The sequence below is a fragment of the Lepidochelys olivacea genome (assembly GCF_965140295.1).
Source record: "Lepidochelys olivacea isolate rLepOli2 genome assembly, chromosome: 2".
Taxonomy (NCBI): Eukaryota; Metazoa; Chordata; order Testudines; family Cheloniidae; genus Lepidochelys; species Lepidochelys olivacea.
The window spans coordinates 22,212,950-22,232,057 of record NC_140412.1 but is presented as its reverse complement, the minus strand read 5'-3'; the positions used below and the strand labels follow the sequence as shown (position 1 = coordinate 22,232,057).

The 19,108-nt window shown below is 43.8% G+C and overlaps 1 protein-coding gene across 1 annotated transcript in view; it reads left to right on the top strand.

The window, feature by feature from the left end:
* The window catches only part of FER1L6 (fer-1 like family member 6), a 149,209-nt gene that overhangs the window by 83,297 nt on the left and 46,804 nt on the right, over positions 1–19,108 (top strand). The window contains 5 exon segments of the mRNA XM_084619142.1: positions 3,103–3,289; positions 3,996–4,120; positions 6,908–7,042; positions 7,682–7,831; positions 13,067–13,177. Of these exon segments, the coding sequence (XP_084475268.1) occupies positions 3,103–3,289; positions 3,996–4,120; positions 6,908–7,042; positions 7,682–7,831; positions 13,067–13,177 (708 nt within the window).

The window sequence follows — 19,108 nt, the reverse complement described above, 5'->3', positions numbered from 1 at the left end:
TTGCAATGTAGTGACTGTCTAGTCATTTTATGTCATGAATTGCTTTAGGAATAAGCAGTATAAAAAAACTGAATTAAGCAGAGCTTGATAGAAAAAAAATATTGTTGAAAGTATTGTCAAAAAATGTAACATTTTATGTTGGAAAAAGTTTCATCAAAAGTTTTCTGACTTGCCCTATGAAGTAATAACTTATTTAGGAGCAGCCATAATACAGTCAGAAAGCAGCATGAGGTGGACAGTGCGCCATAGGCTCGGAAATTTAACATAGCAAACACCAGAGGCAAATTTACAGCTGTTATTTAGCAAGAAAAGGCTTGTACACCATCCCACTGAAAGCAGACTTTTACAACTAGGTTTGTTATCAATCCCTTCCTTTGAATCTTGAAATACATTGTACCAAGTAGGTCACATGGCCATCCTCCCCATTATGACTTCAGGTCAGCAGGGTCTGACAAAACACATTCTGGAATACTTAAGGAACTGGCTGAAGAGATCTCTGAGTCATCACCTATTATCTTTGAGAAATCGTGAAAAAAAGGACAAATATAACACAGAATGGGAAATGACTGCCTAGGAAGAGTACTGCAGAAAAGTGTCTGGGGATTATAATGCATCACAAACTAAATATGAGTCAACAATGTAATTCTGTTGAAAAAAACAAACATCATTATTAGATTTATTAGTAGAAGTGTTGTAAGCAAGAGCGGAGATGTAATTCTTCCACTCTACTAAGCACTGATAAATCCTTATATGGAGTGCTGTGTCCAGTTATGGGCGCCACACTTTGGGAAAGATGTGGACAAATTGGAGAAAGTCCAGAGGAGAACAGCAAAAATTATTCAAAGTCTAGAAAACATGACCTATGAGGAAAGATTGAAACAATTGGGGTTTGTTAAGTCTGGAGAAGAGAAGATTGGGGTGAGGGGGAAGGGAAGACATGATAAGTCTTCAAGTTCATAAAAAGTTGTTATAAAGAGGAGGGTCATATATTGTTCTCCTTATCTACTGAGGACAGGAAAAGAAATAATGGGCTTAAATTGCAGTAAGGGAGATTTAGGTTAGACAACAGGAAAAACTTCATAATGGTAAAGATAGTTAAGCACTGGAACAAATTACCTAGGGAGGTTGTGGAATCTCCATCACTGGAGGTTTTAAGGACAGGTTAGACAAACACCTATCAGGGATGGTGTAATGGGGTTTGACTCACCACTGCAGTGCCTCCTGCTGGCCGCCCTGGGAATTAGCTCTGGTTCACCAGTGCGCATTCATCTAGTGATGTCTCGCCACCATCACTTCTGCCATCAGGACCCGTGTTGCTCTCAGGACCATGGTATCCTCTTCTGGACACAACTCTTTGGCTGTGCCCCACTCTGTTCTCTCCCTCCCGCCCCATTCTGGGAGGCCAGCAGTCCTCTGTCCAGCCATTTGCCTCAGTGGTAGGCTGCAGGCCAGGGTTTAGCCACCTGCATCAGTAGCAACTGGGGCCAAAGGGGGAGAGGACTAGCAGTCATACGCTGTGTCACCTCCAACCCCTGGCATCTGTTTCCCTGGGCCACTTCCCCGTAGCCCTAGCACCTTCTCTGCCCCTGTATCATGGCCTCAGTCTGGCAGCAGTCAGCCGGGAGCTCACTCATGCTCCCCTGACCCTGTCCAGCACTGCCTGGACCATGGTGCTGTCTCTTCTCCCTCCTTCAGGGCAGCCAGTCCTCACTCCTCAAACTCCAGGGAATGACTGAAGCTGCTCTGTTCAGCATCCCTTCCTATATGACCCAACCTGGCCCTAATTGGCTGTCTCTCTAAACCTCCTGATTGGCTGTCTCTACAAACCCTTTCCTAATTGGCTGCCTCTTACACAGCCTCCCTGGGCTACTTTAACCCCTCTTCTGCCAGTGTGGGGCTGAAGCCCCACCACAGATGGTTTAGATAATACATAGTCCTGCCTCAGAGCCTATCAAGGTCCCTTCCAGTCCTACATTTCTATGATCCTGTGATTAAATAGGCAAGTCATTTATCAGCATATCATAGAATCATAGAATATCAGGGTTGGAAGGGACCTCAGTCCAACCCCTGCTCAAAACAGGACCAATCCCCAACCAAATCATCCCAGACAGGGCTTTGTCAAGCCTGGCCTTAAAAACATCTACGGAAGGAGTTTTCACCACCTCCCTAGATAACTCATACCAGTGCTTCACCACCCTCCTAGTGAAAAGGTTTTTCCTAATATCCAACCTAGACCTCCCCCCACTGCAACTTGAGACCATTGCTCCTTGTTCTGTCATCTGGTACCACTGAGAACAATCTAGATCCATCCTCTTTGGAACCCCCTTTCAGGTAGATGAAAGCAGCTATCAAATCCCCCCTCATTCTTCTCTTCTGCAGACTAAATAATCTTAGTTCCCTCAGCCTCTCCTCATAAATCATGTGCTCCAGCCCCCTAATTATTTTTGTTGCCATCTGCTGGACTCTTTCCAATTTTTCCACATCCTTCTTGTAGTGTGGGGCCCAAAACTGGACACAATACTCCATATGAGGCCTCACCAATGCCGAATAGAGGGGAATGATCACATCCCTCAATCTGCTGGCAATGCTCCTACTTATACAGCCCAAAATGCCATTAGCCTTCTTGGCAACAACTGTTGCCTCATATCCAGCTTCTTGTCCACTGTAACCCCTAGGTCCTTTTCTGCAGAACTGCTGCCTAGCCACTCAATCCCTAGTCTGTAGCAGTGCATGGGATTCTTCCATCCTAAGAAGATGCACTTGTCCTTGTTGAACCTCATCAGATTTCTTTTGGCCCAATCCTCTAATTTGTCTAGGGCCCTCTGTATCCTATCCCTACCCTCCAGCGTATCTACCTCTCCTCCCAGTTTAGTGTCATCTGCAAACTTTCTGAGGGTGCAATCCAAACCATCCTCCAGATCATTAATAAAGATATTGAACAAAACTGGTCCCAGGACCGACACTTGGGGCACTTCACTTGATACCGGCTTGATAGCAACTGAGTGGATGCTCCTCTGTTCAGCAGTGCAGCTTGCCCAAACTATAAATAACATTCAGTGATCTCTCTTACTTTGTATTGGTTGATGACCTATGTTTCTTCAGTTACCAGGAAAACGCCTGTCGGGTTGGAATGTACCTGCAAAAGTAGACACCTATCTGTGGCTTGGTTCCATCAAGTATGCCCATACCATTATGGAGAACTTACCTTTAGGACATGAGACTGAAGTGCCCTCCGCAGATGGTACAGGACATCCTCCTCCTCCTTCACCTGCCAGTCTGGTGTACAAAAGTAAGACAATACTTCTGCATACAGTAGCAAGGATACTTAGCGGTAGTATGGAACGTTGGACATATGGTGCTCTAAATTAGGAGGATAGCAAAACATCTACTTGATGTATTTGCATTTTTCCCCAAAAATGCTTAAATTAACATTTTAGCACATTGTTTAATCAGAGACACTGACTAGTTGCTGAATGCCACCTTGGCAGCTACTGAATGCTTAAAACCTCCATTGATGCTTCATGGAATCATAGACATTAGAGATGGAAAAGACACACTACATTACGCCCTTCCCTCCATATCCCTCTCAATGCAAGGTTGTTGCCCTTAGCACATGTTGAACTGTTTTTGCTCCCTAGTTTAAATGTCCCAAATGAGGAGTCTTCCACTGGATCTTTTGATAAAAGCATATGTGCTTGAATTCATCGTAGGTGATAAATATACATAGGGAGATACTATGGTCAAGTGATGAGAGAAAAGACTGGAAATTAGCAGAGCTGGTTTATAACCCTGGCTCTGACACTGTGTGAATTGTGTGTGAATTTAATCTTTCTGTCGCTCCGATACCCCATCTTTAAAATGGTGATCGCACTTTCCTATCTCATTGGAGTGCTGTGAGGGTCAAGGTTTTGGAATTTGTGGGTGGTCCTCTTTCCATGTATTCATGGCATCATTTCCCCAAAACTGATAACATTGTATTCATTGTCCTGACACAGCCAAGCACCTCTTCCAGTTAAGAGCCCACATGTATCAGGCCAGGGGGCTCATTGCGGCAGATAGCTCTGGACTTTCTGATCCCTTTGCCAAAGTAACATTTGTTTCGCACTGCCAGACCACCAAGGTAAGTTGCAAAGTCTTCCTTCTCCTTGTGTAAATAAGGAGCTGAGATGTCTCATTAAAGTGGTGAAAATGGGAAAAAATATTGATTCTCAAAGGCAATTGGGAATTACCTTACCAGATCAGATCAGTGGTTTATCTAGTGCAGTCTTCTGTCACTCTCAGTGGCCAATATTAGATGTTTGAGTTTCCTTTTCTGTAAAATGAGGATAATGCTTAATGAAAAACTACTTAACTACCATAATGAGGTGTTGTGAGGCTTAATTCATTAGTTTGTAAAGCACTTTGAGATTCTTAGACGCAAGGGGCTCCAGAAATGTAAAGGATTATAGTGTATTATTGAGACGAGTGGTTACTTATTTGCAGTATCTCTTAGAGCCAGTCACAGTGTATATTATATCATAGCACTAATATCCAGCCATATGAATACCAAGTGTGGTTGAAAACAGAAGTCCTAGCGCGGCTGTCTGTTTTGAGGACATGTGCCTGTCATTAAAGAAACACCACTGCCATTCTAGCTCTTGGTATGATTAAATTAACAAATATACCATCAGGGACAGCTGCTCTGATGGCATAGCATATATAGAATGAGTCACCAGATGCAGCCTTGTATCTGCTCTCCAAGTGTAATTGGTCTGCAATTAGACTAGTGCCAATCTGTTTTGACTCCTTTGGATGTTAGATTCTCTGAGATTATTGGACCGAAACAGCAAGTGTGGGCTGGGTTGTATCTTTCTGAAATTCTCCCTCTTTAGACTTTAAGATTAGGCCATTTCCATTGGCAGGGGGACAGATGCTGTGTCCTGCATCCCCGCCACTATTTTTGTGTGTGTTAAGAGCAAGGCTGCGTCACTTTTTAAAAAAGCCCAAAGTGCTGCTGTGGCCATGTGAGTCAGTTTGGCCCTTTGGAATGGAGTTTAGTAGAGCACAAGGATGGTTTCAGAGAGGCATTACCAGGTAAAATGCACACCAGGTGCAGAGACTCTCTGCACTACTTAAGTCCTGAAAAATAGTTGCTCATTGAGAGGCCTCCTTAGGGCTGCCTTTGAACTGGAGAAATGGTCTCCAGACCAGCCGCACAGAGATTGGCATGAAAGGCCATTTTGGAATGAGCAAGGAGTTTCCTGGGGACAAGAGAGGGGCTTCTGCCCAGATCCTGTGGTTTCAGTATGCTGTGCAACTGGTACAAGGGACAGCTGATTTATTACCCATAGGGAAGGTGGGAGGGTTCTGCATGGCAACCCTGCAACCTGGCCCGGGCTTGGGTGGGAGAGTTGGATTTCACTTTCACTCACCCAGCTTGATGGGAAAAACTCAGCTTGACTCTCAGAGCCCATCTTAATTTTGCAAGGGTGGAAGTTCAGTAACCCACTATTTCACTTGTAAATAGAGCACATTTGACACAGAAATCATCAAGGATCAATAAATGTGGAACCCAAATCAACTATTTTTATAGTCACTTTTCACAGGGTAACAAAGCTTTAAGAAAAATAATGTTTATCCCCTTCTGGCTCTCTGAAGGAAGTTTCTATAGCAGCAGATTCTGGGGGCCAGGGCAAGGAAAAGGTTTCTCTATCCAGGTGGCTCTCTAGAGTCATAGGGCCTGATTCTGCTCTCACTTATGCCTGTTTTACCCTCATGGTTAAGATCAATTGAGTTAATCTTGGTTTACCCCCATTGTAGCTCTCTGGATATCAACGGAGTTGATCCTGGTATAAGCTAGCATACCTGAGAGTAGAATCAGACCTACGTATGACAGCATTTTGTACACACATAAGTGCGAAGTAACATATTGTCTGAATAAAATACTGCATGCAATCATTTGAATTGTTTTTAGAATGGTGTCCACCAAGCTCCAATAAACCACAGTGAAAGAAGACATTTCCATTTAACAGAACAACAGCAGATGATGAGAGTCAGATTTTGCAGCGGATATTTTTTTCTTTAAAATTTAACATTGGTAGATACATTTCCTGCCAAAGCAGCTAAGCTGTTGTCTTTGAGGAAGTGCCTTGACCAGCCCAGCATGTCTGAAGTGCAGCAGCAAATTGCAAGGAAAAAATAAAAAAAAATTGATTTGTTATGAATTAATCAATAAATTACCTTGTTCAATAAGAACATTGTGAGTTATTATTGGCATCTGTATTTGAAGAAAAATTACTTGGAAAATGTTTACCCCACAGAATGAAAAAGTGGAATACATTTTGCTCAAAGTTCTTCTTTAACTATACATGGCCTGATCCTGCAGTCTCCAAACAGGCAGCCTTCCCATAGATTGCAGTATGAGTTTTGCATGCACAAGGACTGCAAGATATAAAGTCAGATATCTGGTTATTTGTTCAGGAAGAGCCTGTAAGGCAAGGAGGGGGGAACATTTACAGCTCAGAATGAACAGGGGTGGTATTCATCTGTGTGGGAAAGACTTTCAATGCACTTATGAAGGCCCATGTTAAGGTTTTTAGGCCCCAGTCCAGCAAACTATTTAAGCACATGCATAACTTTAGGTAAATGAGTACCCTCACTGAAGTTAATGGGATCATAGTTACACATGCGGTTTAAGTGCTTTGCTGGACTGGGCACTAAATGAGGCTTGCATGGGTTCTGATGCAGGACCTCTGCAGAGGTGAGTGACATTTAAAATAGGCCTTGTGCTGATTCTGTATTTCACCCTCTCTTAATAGTTTAGTTTAGTCCACTGGAAAAGATTTCATCACGGTGCAGCCACTTTCTGCTGGAGCACACCAGTCAGTCTTTTACCAGCCTTCTTAAAATGCTGTTTGTTTTTCACTAGATCATTTCTCAGACATTATCCCCTACGTGGAATCAGATGCTGCTGTTCAATAACATTGTGCTCCATGGTGAAGGGAAGGAAATTGCTGAATTCCCACCAGTGATTGTCATAGAGCTGTACGATGATGATGCAGTGGTAAAGATGAAATGCCTCTTATTAAAAAATCTGAATTGTTGCAGTGTAATGTATTATCTATGTAAAAATCAAAGCTATGTCATTTAACAGACATTTAAAAGTAGTTTCTCTGGCCATGTAAATCAGTTTCTGGCCCTTTAAAATGGAGATTAATATTGTGATGGGACGTAGTCTGAGAACCAGATTTATATCCAGTCCTCAGTTACGTCTTTGTAACCTCCTGGTCTTGTTGTTCCAGTTTGACTCTCAGATCCAAAAAGGGGTTTGCAGTAGAAACATCCTTTTACTTGTACGCAGTTGTAATTATTGTATTTATGTATGTTCAGAGACCCGAATTTACCTCCAGCTCACAGAAATCTAGTGCCATCTCACTGCTTATTAGGATACTGCCTTCAGAATTGCTGAAATGTGAAATCAAGGCATTGGTAAACTTCAGATGAGTTTAAAGAACACCCTCTATCATTTCAATAGTTGCCATCCATTGTATTTTGCTGTGCACCTGACTGGGTAGTTTTGTCAGATATATTAAAAGCCCATTTCCCACATTTGGATTGAGGGTGGGAGGAGCAGTTCCTAAGGCTGCTGCTATGTTTAGACTACTTACAAAATAACCCGAAGTATGTATCCTTATTTATCTAGGGTAAATCAGACTATATTGGCTCAACAGTAGCTGCCCCTGTGGTGAGACTCGCTGATCAGAAATACGAGCCACCTAAACTATCTTATCACGCAGTGCATTGTGGAAATCTGTCTGGAGGAGACCTTCTTGCTGCATTCGAGCTGCTACAGGTGAGGGATTGAGTATTAACATTTACCTTTGGGGCATGTAAAAGCATTTAGGGTACAAAGAGACACCGTGGTCCTAGTCTTGTCCTCACTTATACAGGTGCATCCCTTGTTAAAATCAGAAGGAGTTGCACCCAGGAGAGAGCAGGATTGGATCCTTTCTCCTTTACATCTCATATGCCTAGAACATGATGCAGTTGTCATTCCTGTTCATCCTGCAGTTGGAACAATAAACACTGTCCCTACTTCCACTGCTGCTGGCCCTCTGAATCCTCTAGCTTGGCTTACCTCGCATTTCCACTGGTTTTACCCTGCTCTAATTCTATTGACTGCAAGGTAAAGTGTCGTTTTGTTCTGGGAAGTGACTGTGTAAAAATGGCATCTTCTTACTGCTCCCTATGTCTGTTTAGAGGTCTATGTCTTTAACAACACTAATAAATTGTTACTACTACTTACTCTTATTACCAGTATGGAGGCAATGTATAGAAGGGAGAGTTAACTGGGTTCTGTTCTGGCTGTAGCACATAAACAGAATTGTTAACCAGTTTCCAGTTGCAGGGCTGAATTCTGCCCTCACATCTGGGCATGGCTTTGCAAATGCACAAACAAGACAGCTTGACTTTCAGACCCAAAGCAGAATTTGTAGGGCTGACAGGTAGAAGAAACTTCTTTTTACTTGTAAACTGAACAAATTTGTTCTGGAATGAGTGAGACATAACATGTAAAACACACAACCCCCATGATGGCATTTTAATAATCACTTGCCAGAGTAAAATTGCATTTTAAAGTATGTGGGGCTAATTGTTTCCCCAATTAAACCTAAATAACATCAAGGAGGGGAACGCACCAACTTAGTGGGGTGTAATTAAGGACAGAATCTAGCTCCATAATCAATATGTTTCTCAATTTTTAATCTAGTCCATGTTTCTAGTGAACAGAGTGAACATTTAGTTTTATTTCACTTCTATCTGGGTGAAGGGAAACAGCACAACATACCAGACTGATCTGAAAATATCTAAGGCCTGAATAAAGAGCTGAAAATAAATGTAAAAATAACCCAGCGCTGGCATTCAGCATTCTCAGACCCTTCACTGTTTGTCTTGGTGATTACATCCTAAAGAATGCTTGTTTTCATCACAGATAATGCTCAAGAGCATGGACTTTAAAGAACCATTCAAGAAAAGATGTGTTAAAACACTATGAGAGGCTTTAAAGCATTCTCAGAGGCCTGATGTGCTGGCAGTTTCTTTCTGGTATCAAAGGATTCCTGCTGATGCTCAGTGAGAAGAAACTCTACAATCTCTAATTCGCTCTGTACTTCGGAGACAATAACGCTTTTGGCCACATATACCACATTAGGTAGTTCCGATCTACAAATTGTTGTTTGTTTCAATTCAGGCTATTTTATAATTGGAGTAACAATATGTATGAGAGAAGATCCCTTTTTGAAATTACTGAGGTAGTTCTAGGTCACTGCAAAAGGGTTAAAGTTGATTTCAGTGTAACAGAACAGTTGAGGCACTTAGACAAATAGGAGATTAGAGAAACAATGACTAATAGTGGACACTTGCTAGTCTTAATATGTATGCAGTGCACATATCTCCACTGCTACAATGATCAACACCCTGGCACAAGACACCTTTCAAGATCCATGAATCCTACGCTTGCCTATCACAACATGTGGTATACCTCATCCGGGGCACTAAATACCCCAGTAAAAATTATGTGGGTGAAACCAGACAATCATTACGCTCTGCAATGCACTCACACAGGAAAATGATAAAAGACAAAAACACCCTACCACCTGTGGGTGAACACTTTTCACAAAGTGATCATTCTGTATATAACCTATCAGTCCTCATCCTGAAAGGAAACGTGCATAACACATTCAAAAGACGGTCCTGGGAGCTTAAATTCATGACTCTACTAGATACTAATAATCTTGGATGGAACAAAGACTCTGGATTTATGGTTTATTACAACAATCTGTAACCCACTGACCCCCTCTTTGTGTCTTATGACTGCAGAGGTGGTAATAGGCCACTCTACCTTGAATGGTCCCTTACAATATGTGCTAACTACTTATGCTGGACAATCTGTTCCATCTTGCATTTAGCTGTGATTTGCCTTTCCCAGACCTGAAGAAGAGCACTGTGTGGCTGGAAAGCTTGTCTCTCTCACCAACACAAGTTGTTTCAATAACAGATATTACCTCACTTGCTAGTGTTGATCATTTGAAGTCATTAACGCTCACAGGGCACCTTTCTTGAGAGCTAGGAATGCTGGCCTAGATATCTTGGAATGGTTCCCATCTGTGTAGTTACTAGAATTGTCTGGAAATGTTCCCCCTGAAATGTCAGACTAAAATTTAAACCATTTCAGTTTATTTCACTCATCACATTTTGTTTTGATTCAATGACTATGTACACATCAAAAACATGTGACAATTCCAATGTTAACTTTTGAATTTTGGCTTTAGAGTCTCACAGCCACCTTTTACTCTGAATGGGCCCACCACCTGTTGAAAATGGCCTTATTTTCACGAGAAAAAAAGCTCCTTTTTAAAGAAAAATTTGGCCAGCTTTTTAACAACATTTTTGCAAAAAGGTTGTAACAAGATGAAAAGAATCAGTTTTTGAATAGTTTCATCTTCTGCTGAAAAGAGTTTTAACCCTCTAGTAATTACATTTCTCCTGACCCCTAAAATTCCCCATACAATTTCAGCTAACTACAGTGTAATTCTTCACTTTCTATCCTAAACTGTGGCATGCTGGCACTGGACCAAAATCTCCTCTTCGTTATACCAGTGCAATTCCTCTGAAGTTGATGGAGTTTCATGATGGAATAGAGAAGATTCAGCCCAGTGTTTGTGATTAAACAGCTGCTGTGTTTCACCACTTTAGGGAAGGACTGGGGATAGATCCCACTTTTCAGTTTATAAAGTGCTTTGGGATTGCTTTGGATCAGAGGTGCTTCTGTATATAAATATGAGTTACTGTTTTAGTTTATTATCATTATCACCACTGTACTGTGTAATGCTGTCACTCTGAGATGTTTTACACCTTTCTGTTTTCTGCGCCTACAACGTGGTAAGGAAAATATCTCCTTTTCCTTATACTAAATGAACTTTCCACACAGCAGCACATATCAGGACACAGAAGACAGATGACTCCTATTTAAAAGAAACAAAAGATGTGAACTTTACAGGTTCCCTGGTGACTCTCTCATAGCCTTAACATTTCAGTGGCAATAATTATAAAGCACTCTAGACACTACATTACTATGACTATTTCCCAGAATCCTTACTCTTTCACTTGTGTGTGATCATTATCGCACCATGGCGCATCTAATTGATCTAATTTTGTTTGCCCTTAGTTAACCAGAAGACATTTCACATCCTTCCTCTCTAATCCTGTCCCATAGTCACCTCTTTATGTGTTGTGTTTCATAATGAAGCCAAACAGAATTTTCTGAGCAAAAGGCGGTAATCTGTGAAATAGCAATTCATAGTTTTGTCAGCGTTAGAAATTGAGTTTCTGGTAGAAGAGATCAGTGCCCCTTTGGCTCAGCCTGGAGTACTAGAGGAAGAAAAGGCATACCAAACCAGGAAGGGGCATAGATCTACTGTAGAGAGATTGTGGGGGAGTGCAGAAAAGAGGAGACTGAGAGAAGACGTAATAACAGTTTTCAAGTACAGTAACTCCTCACTTAAAGTTGTCCCGGTTAACGTTGTTTCATTGTTACATTGCTGATCAATTAGGAAACATGCTCATTTAAAGTTGCACAGTGCTCCCTTATAACGTTGTTTGGCAGCCACCTGCTTTGTCCACTGCTTGCAGGAAGAGCAGCCCGTTGGCGCTAGCTGGTGGGGGCTTGGAACCAGGGTGGGCCAGCAGCCCCCCTAAGTTCCCTGTGCAGCAGCTGCCCACCAGGCTATCAGTTGCTGGCCAGTTCAGGTATCCCTCCCCCCACTGCCATGTGCTGCTCCTGCCCTCTGCCTTGGAGCTGCTCCCAGGAGCCTCCTGCTTGCTGTGCGGGGGGAGGAAGAGAGGGGCTAATGTCAGGGTGCCCCCCTCCCCCCTACTCCTGCCCCCTGCTTACCCCTTCTCCATATAGAGCAGGGCGGGCACAGGACAGGGCTCAGGAGGAGAGAGCTGGCCGCAGCTGCTGTCTCAACTTCCTGATCTTTTTAAAGGCAATGTACCTAGAGTGGGGTCAGTGTACTTAAAGTGGCAATGCGCCTCTCTCTCTCTCCCACACACAGGGTGTGTGTCTCTGTCTCTGTCTGCCGTGCTGTCTCCCCTCCCTCCATTCGTGCTGCCTTGTAGAGTGTGAGGCTACATTAACAACAATGGGTTAACCCTTGAGGGCTCAGCCGAATGCTAGTTCATCATTTAGCAGTAAGGCATTCCCTGGGAAATATCCCACCCTCAGACTTCACCACCTCAACCAAGCTTCACAATCATCATCGCTGTGTACTGTATTAAATTGCTTGTTTAAAACTTATACTATGTGTATATATATATATATATATATAATATAGTTTTTTGTCTGGTGAAAAAAATTTCCCTGGAACCTGACCCCTCCACTTACATTAATTCTTATGGGGAAATTGGATTCACTTAATATCGTTTTGCTTAAAGTCGCATTTTTCAGGAACATAACTGCAATGTTAAGGAGGAGTTACTGTACATAAAGGGTTGTTACAAGGAGCAGGGAGAAAAATTGTTTTTCTAAACCTCTGAGGATGGGACAAGAAGCAATGGGCTTAAATTGCAGCAAGGGAGGTTTAGGTTGGACATTAGGAAAAACTTCCTAACTGTCAAGGTGGTTAAGCACTGGAATAAATTGCTTAGGGAGGTTGTGGAATCTCCATCATTGGAGATTTTTAAGAGCAGGTTAGACAAACACCTGTTGGGGATGGTCTAGATAATATTTAGTCCTGCCATGAGTGCAGGGGACTGCATTAGATGACCTCTTGAGGTCCCTTCCAGTCCTATGATTCCATGATTCAGTCTATTGAATTTAAAATAACCTGTTCCCATGAAGTGCTTTGGCCTCATGGCAAAGCAGAGAGCATTCCAAAGCATGTCTTTCTCACAATGCCGAGCATGTATTCTGTCTGCATGATGGCCCTAGTTGCTGTAAAGTACTGTATGCAATGGACAACTTACAGGGGGACCTGAGACTATATTTCACAGAGCAGTGACAAAGAGTTATGACTATTTCATTTTTCAGATTCCAGATTCTGGTCCAGTGAGCCTTCCACCAGTGGATCCACCTGACGTAAGCCAGATCTACCCAGTTCCAGCCAACATCCGGCCTGTTTTAAGCAAATACAGAGTGGAGGTAAGTTACAAAGAATAACATTTTTGACTTTTTCAGACTCCCAGACATTCTACATTTTTGCAGTGGAGCACAGGGTTTAGCAATGTGATTTTTGACATTCAAATCAGTGGGAATTACACAAATGTAACTGTTCAACTGACTGTTCAAATGTAACTAAAAGGGCCAGATCAGGTGCAATTCCTGAACACAACACATATAAGGCAGTAACTCCAACCATTGAATTAGATCTTGAAAACAACTAGGGCCAGACTTTTCTTCAAAGGACGGTCCCTATACATATTTGCTCAAATGCACATGCACTCCATGCACCCGAGACTGGAAGACTTTTCACTAGCAGTGTCCATTGGTCTATGTGTGTACCCTTCTCCTCGTGCTCTGAACCGAGGACATAAGGGATGGTGCGGACCAACAGCCTCTCCAGTTCCTTTCTACCACCTGTGACTGGAGAGCAAACTTCTCCAGTGTCCGCAGCATTAGCTTGCAGTCTTTGTTTTCTAGTGTAAATATTGTAAATAGTTCTACCTGTTCTGATTTCTTTTCTAGTGTTAGTGTGAGTCTCAGTGAGCTGTAGGGTGTCAGCTGTGAGTGTGGGCTGTAATGAAAGGAACAAGCAAGACTAACCCAGATCTGAATCCACAGACAAGGAGGCCAAACATTTAGATCTCTTTGGGGAAAAAAACTTCACTTCTGTTTTCAGTTCTACACAGCAAACTAGTAGGCTTTAATGGAAAAGGATGATTGTATGAATTATAATAACTTTTCTGTCAACAAGCTGCCTCAGGGGTGTAGACTTCAGTTCTGAGCAACCCTTGAGGAAGGTAAATTGCTAGCAAGTTCTGCCTCCCAGGCTTTGGTACACACACCAGATACAGCCTCCCACTCCCTGGCAACATTTATAGTCGTGAAACAGACTTCATAGCTCCAGGCCTCTGGATTCTCCAAGGAAATCCGATCTGCCCTTCGAAGGAAAGAACCCACTCAGTGAGAAAACAGATGTTTGTTACATAACCTCAAGGGCTTGAGCGCAACACTCCATTCTCTGGGTATCAATATCCCAGAACCACAAAGAAAATATCCTAAGTCTCAGTTTTCCCATCAACAACAGCCCACTCCACAATTCTTCACCCTCAGAGGACTTCTGAGCCCCCAAGAAATCATCAAAGAAAGCAGCACCGAAAGCAGAACATTCCTTCTTCATTGTCCTCCCAGGCCCAGCCTCCCACTAAGCAGTCCTTTTGATGGGACCTTTCAGAGTTGCAAACCAATCCTCCCACCAACTCTACTGGGCTCAGATTTCCCCACCCCTTTTGGGAGCCATTTACTTTACTTTTCCTTGGCATGGCACCATATAGCATCAGACAAATGGGTTATGGAACTCATCATCACCAAATATACAAAGTTCGAATCCATCCACCCTCTCAAAATCCCTCCCTACTGCTGACAGGAAGTACACTCCTTGCTCCAAATGGGAGTTATAGAGCCAGTATACCCCAACATGGGGGGAAATGATTTTACTTAAGATATTTCTTCATCCCCAAGAAGAAAGGAGGCTGGAGGCTCATACTAGATCTCAGACTGCTGACCCAGGGCAAAGACAAGATCTTCCATCCCAACCCAGTATCTCTTCATCTGGCAACTTGGTATTTTGATGGATGACAAACTTAGAGGGATCGTGCTCAGTAGCTACACAATCCATTCTTGGCAATAGCAGAAAAGACTCTGTGAAAAAGTGCTATACAGCAAAATGGAGGAGATTCTCTATATGACATCAGCATCATTGACTGTTCCCAGTCTGAGATTCTACTATTCTGGACAACCTCCTCTCGCTCTGAAAAGGTTGGGGTTGTCTCTCAACTCCTTACAAGTGCACTTGACAGCTATTAGCGCTTTTCATCCTCCTGTGGACATCCATTCAGTCTTTGCTTGTCTGACTACAGTAAGGTTTCTGAAGGGTCTTGTCAGAATCTTTCCTCCAGTGCTAAAATTTACTCCAATCTGGGGCCTCAATCCAGTCCTACCTCCATTAATAAATTCACCATTCAAGCTTTTAGCCTCATGTTTATTTACCCCTCTGTCTATGAAGGTTGACTTCCTGGTTGCCATCACTTCAGCCAGAAGAGGAGGAGAACTGGGGGTCCTTATCGCAGACCCTCCTTATATGGTATTCCATAAGGATAAAGTTTCCCTGAGGTTATATCGTAAATTCATTCTGAAAGTAATCTTGGAATTCCAACTGAACCAGGTCATGCACTTACCTGTCTTCTACCTGAAGCCCCACGCCACCAGAGAAGACTGGAAATTCCGCTCTCTGTATATCTCACCAGCCTTGGCATTAGTAAATTCCCTTTGAGATGTCCCTCTTCTGCAGATCCATAGAGAAGCAACGTGGGTCTCTGTGCATAGATTTGAAAGATATTATGCCTTGGTACAGGCGTCTACAGCAGATGCATCCTTCAACACAGCAGTCTTCCAATCTGTGGTACAGCAGGGTTCCTCACCCCTCCTCCCCAAAGAATACTGCCTGAGAGTCATCTCAAATAGAACCATAGAATCATAGAATATCAGGATTGGAAGGGACCTCAGGAGGTCATCTAGTCCAACCCCCTGCTCAAAGCAGGACCGATCCCCAATTAAATCATCCCAGCCAGGGCTTTGTCAAGCCTGACCTTAAAAACTTCTAAGGAAGGAGATTCCACCACCTCCCTAGGTAATGCATTCCAGTGTTTCACCACCCTCCTAGTGAAAAAGTTTTTCCTAATATCCAACCTAAATCTCCCCTACTGCAACTTGAGACCATTACTCCTCATTCTGTCATCTGCTACCACTGAGAACAGTCTAGAGCCATCCTCTTTGGAACCCCCTTTCAGGTAGTTGAAAGCAGCTATCAAATCCTCCCTCATTCTTCTCTTCCATAGACTAAACATCCCCAGTTCCCTCAGCCTCTCCTCATAAGTCATGTGTTCCAGTCCCCTAATCATTTTTGTTGCCCTATGCTGGACTCTTTCCAATTTTTCCACATCCTTCTTCTAGTGTGGGGCCCAAAACTGGACACAATACTCCAGATGAGGCCTCACCAGTGTCGAATAGAGGGGAACGATCACGTCCCTCGATCTGCTGGCAATGTCCCTACGTATACATCCCAAAATGCCATTGGCCTTCTTGGCAACAAGGGCACACTGTTGACTCATATCCAGCTTCTCGTCCACTGTAACCCCTAGGTCCTTTTCTGCAGAACTGCTGCTGAGCCATTCGGTCCCTACTCTGTAGCGGTGCATGGGATTCTTCCGTCCTAAGTGCAGGACTCTGCACTTGTCCTTGTTGAACCTCATCAGATTTCTTTTGGCCCAGTCCTCCAATTTGTCTAGGTCCCTCTGTATCCTATCCCTACCCTCCAGCGTATTTACCTCTCCTCCCAGTTTAGTGTCATCTGCAAACTTGCTCAGGGTGCAATCCACACCATCCTCCAGATCATTTATGAAGATATTGAACAAAACCGGCCTGAGGACTGACCCTTGGGGCACTCCACTTGATACCGGCTGCCAACTAGACATTGAGCCATTGATCACTACCTGTTGAGCCCGACACTCTAGCCAGCTTTCTACCCACCTTATAGTGCATTCATCCAGCCCATACTTCTTTAACTTGCTGACAAGAATACTGTGGGAGACCGTGTCAAAAGCTTAGCTAAAGTCAAGGAACACATCCACTGCTTTCCCTTCATCCACAAAACCAGTTATCTCATCATAGAAGGCAATGAGATTAGTCAGGCATGACTTGCCCTTGGTGAATCCATGCTGACTGTTCCTGATCACTTTCCTCTCATCTAAGTGCTTCAGAATTGATTTCTTGAGGACCTGCTCCATGATTTTTCCAGGGACTGAGGTGAGGCTGACTGGCCTGTAGTTCCCCGGATCCTCCTCCTTCTCTTTTTTAAAGATGGGCACTACATTAGCCTTTTTCCAGTCGTCCGGGACCTCCCCCGATCGCCATGAGTTTTCAAAGATAATGGCCAATGGCTCTGCAATCACATCCGCCAACTCCTTCAGCACTCTCGGATGCAACGCATCTGGCCCCATAGCCTTGTGCATGTCCAGCTTTTCCAAATAGTCCCGAACCACTTCTTTCTCCACAGAGGGCTGATCACCTCCTCCCCATGCTGTGCTGCCCAGTGCAGTAGTCTGGGAGCTGACCTTGTTCGTGAAGACAGAGGCAAAGAAAGCATTGAGTACATTAGCTTTTTCCACATCCTCTGTCACTAGGTTGCCTCCCTCATTCAGTAAGGGGCCCACACTTTCCTTGACTTTCTTCTTGTTGCCAACATCCCTGAAGAAACCCTTCTTGTTACTCTTAACATCTCTTGCTAGCTGCACCTCCAGGTGTGATTTGGCCTTCCTGATTTCACTACTGCATGCCCGAGCAATATTTTTATACTCATCACTGGTCATTTGTCCAATCTTCCACTTCTTGTAAGCTTCTTTTTTGTGTTTAAGATCAGCCAGGATTTCACTGTTAAGCCAAGCTGGTCGCCTGCCATATTTACGATTCTTTCTACACATGGGGATGGTTTGTCCCTGTAACCTCAATAAGGATTCTTTAAAATACAGTCAGCTCTCCTGGACTCCTTTCCCCCTCATGTTATTCTCCCGGGGATCTTGCCCATCAGTTCCCTGAGGGAGTCAAAGTCTGCTTTTCTGAAGTCCAGGGTCCGTATTCTGCTGCTTTCCTTTCTTCCTTGTGTCAGGATCCTGAACTCGACCATCTCATGGTCACTGCCTCCCAGGTTCCCATCCACTTTAGCTTCCCCTACTAATTCTTCCCGGTTTGTGAGCAGCAGGTGAAGAAGAGCTCTGTCCCTAGTTGGTTCCTCCAGCACTTGCACCAGGAAATTGTCCCCTACATTTTCCAAAAACTTCCTGGATTGTCTGTGCACCGCTGAATTGCTCTCCCAGCAGATATCAGGGTGATTGAAGTCTCCCATGAGAACTAGGGTGTGCAATCTAGTAACTTCTGCGAGTTGCCGGAAGAAAGCCTCGTCCACCTCTTCCCCCTGGTCCAGTGGTCTATAGTAGACTCCCACCATGACATCACCCTTGAATAAATGGAATAAACCTAGGGACCATCACTCGAAGAAGAACAACTGGTTACTTATGTTGTATAGTAACTGGAGTTTAAATAAAAGGAAGTTCTTCTTCACACAGCGCACAGTCAACCTGTGGAACTCCTTGCCTGAGGAGGTTGTGAAGGCTAGGACTATAATAGGGTTTAAAAGAGAACTGGATAAATTCATGGAGGTTAAGTCCATTAATGGCTATAAGCCAGGATGGGTAAGGAATGGTGTCCCTAGCCTCTCTTTGTCAGAGGGTGGGGATGGATGGCAGGAGAGAGATCACTGATCGTTACCTGGTAGGTTCACTCCCTGTGGGGCCCCTGGCATTGGCCACTGTCAGAGGACAGGATACGGGGCTGGATGGACCTTTGGTCTGACCCAGTGTGGCCATTCTTATGTTTTGTTCTTATGAGTTCTTCGAGATGTGTGGTTCCGCGACCTGCCCTCCTCCTCTTCTGCTTTGGATCTTTGTCCTAAGGTTATTCATGCTAAGGAAGGAGCTGGAGATGTGGTCAGTGCGCACCGTCCCTTCCACCCTTGGTTCAGAGCATGAGGAGGAGAGGGGCACAGGCGAGGACAAACAGACACTGCTAATGGAAAATCTTCTGGTCCCAGGTGTGTGGAGCACATGCGCACCTTGAGCAGAATACACATAGAACTGCAGTTACTGTACAACATAAGTAACCAGTCTTTCTAGCTATGGTACATGAGTATGGAAGATGCTTGTGTAAAATGGCTGGACAATTGGGAAGTGTCGCCTGCTCTCAATCCCACCTTCAACCCTTGATGGGCAGGCCGGTATGGTCCTGCCCCGCTGCACCAAG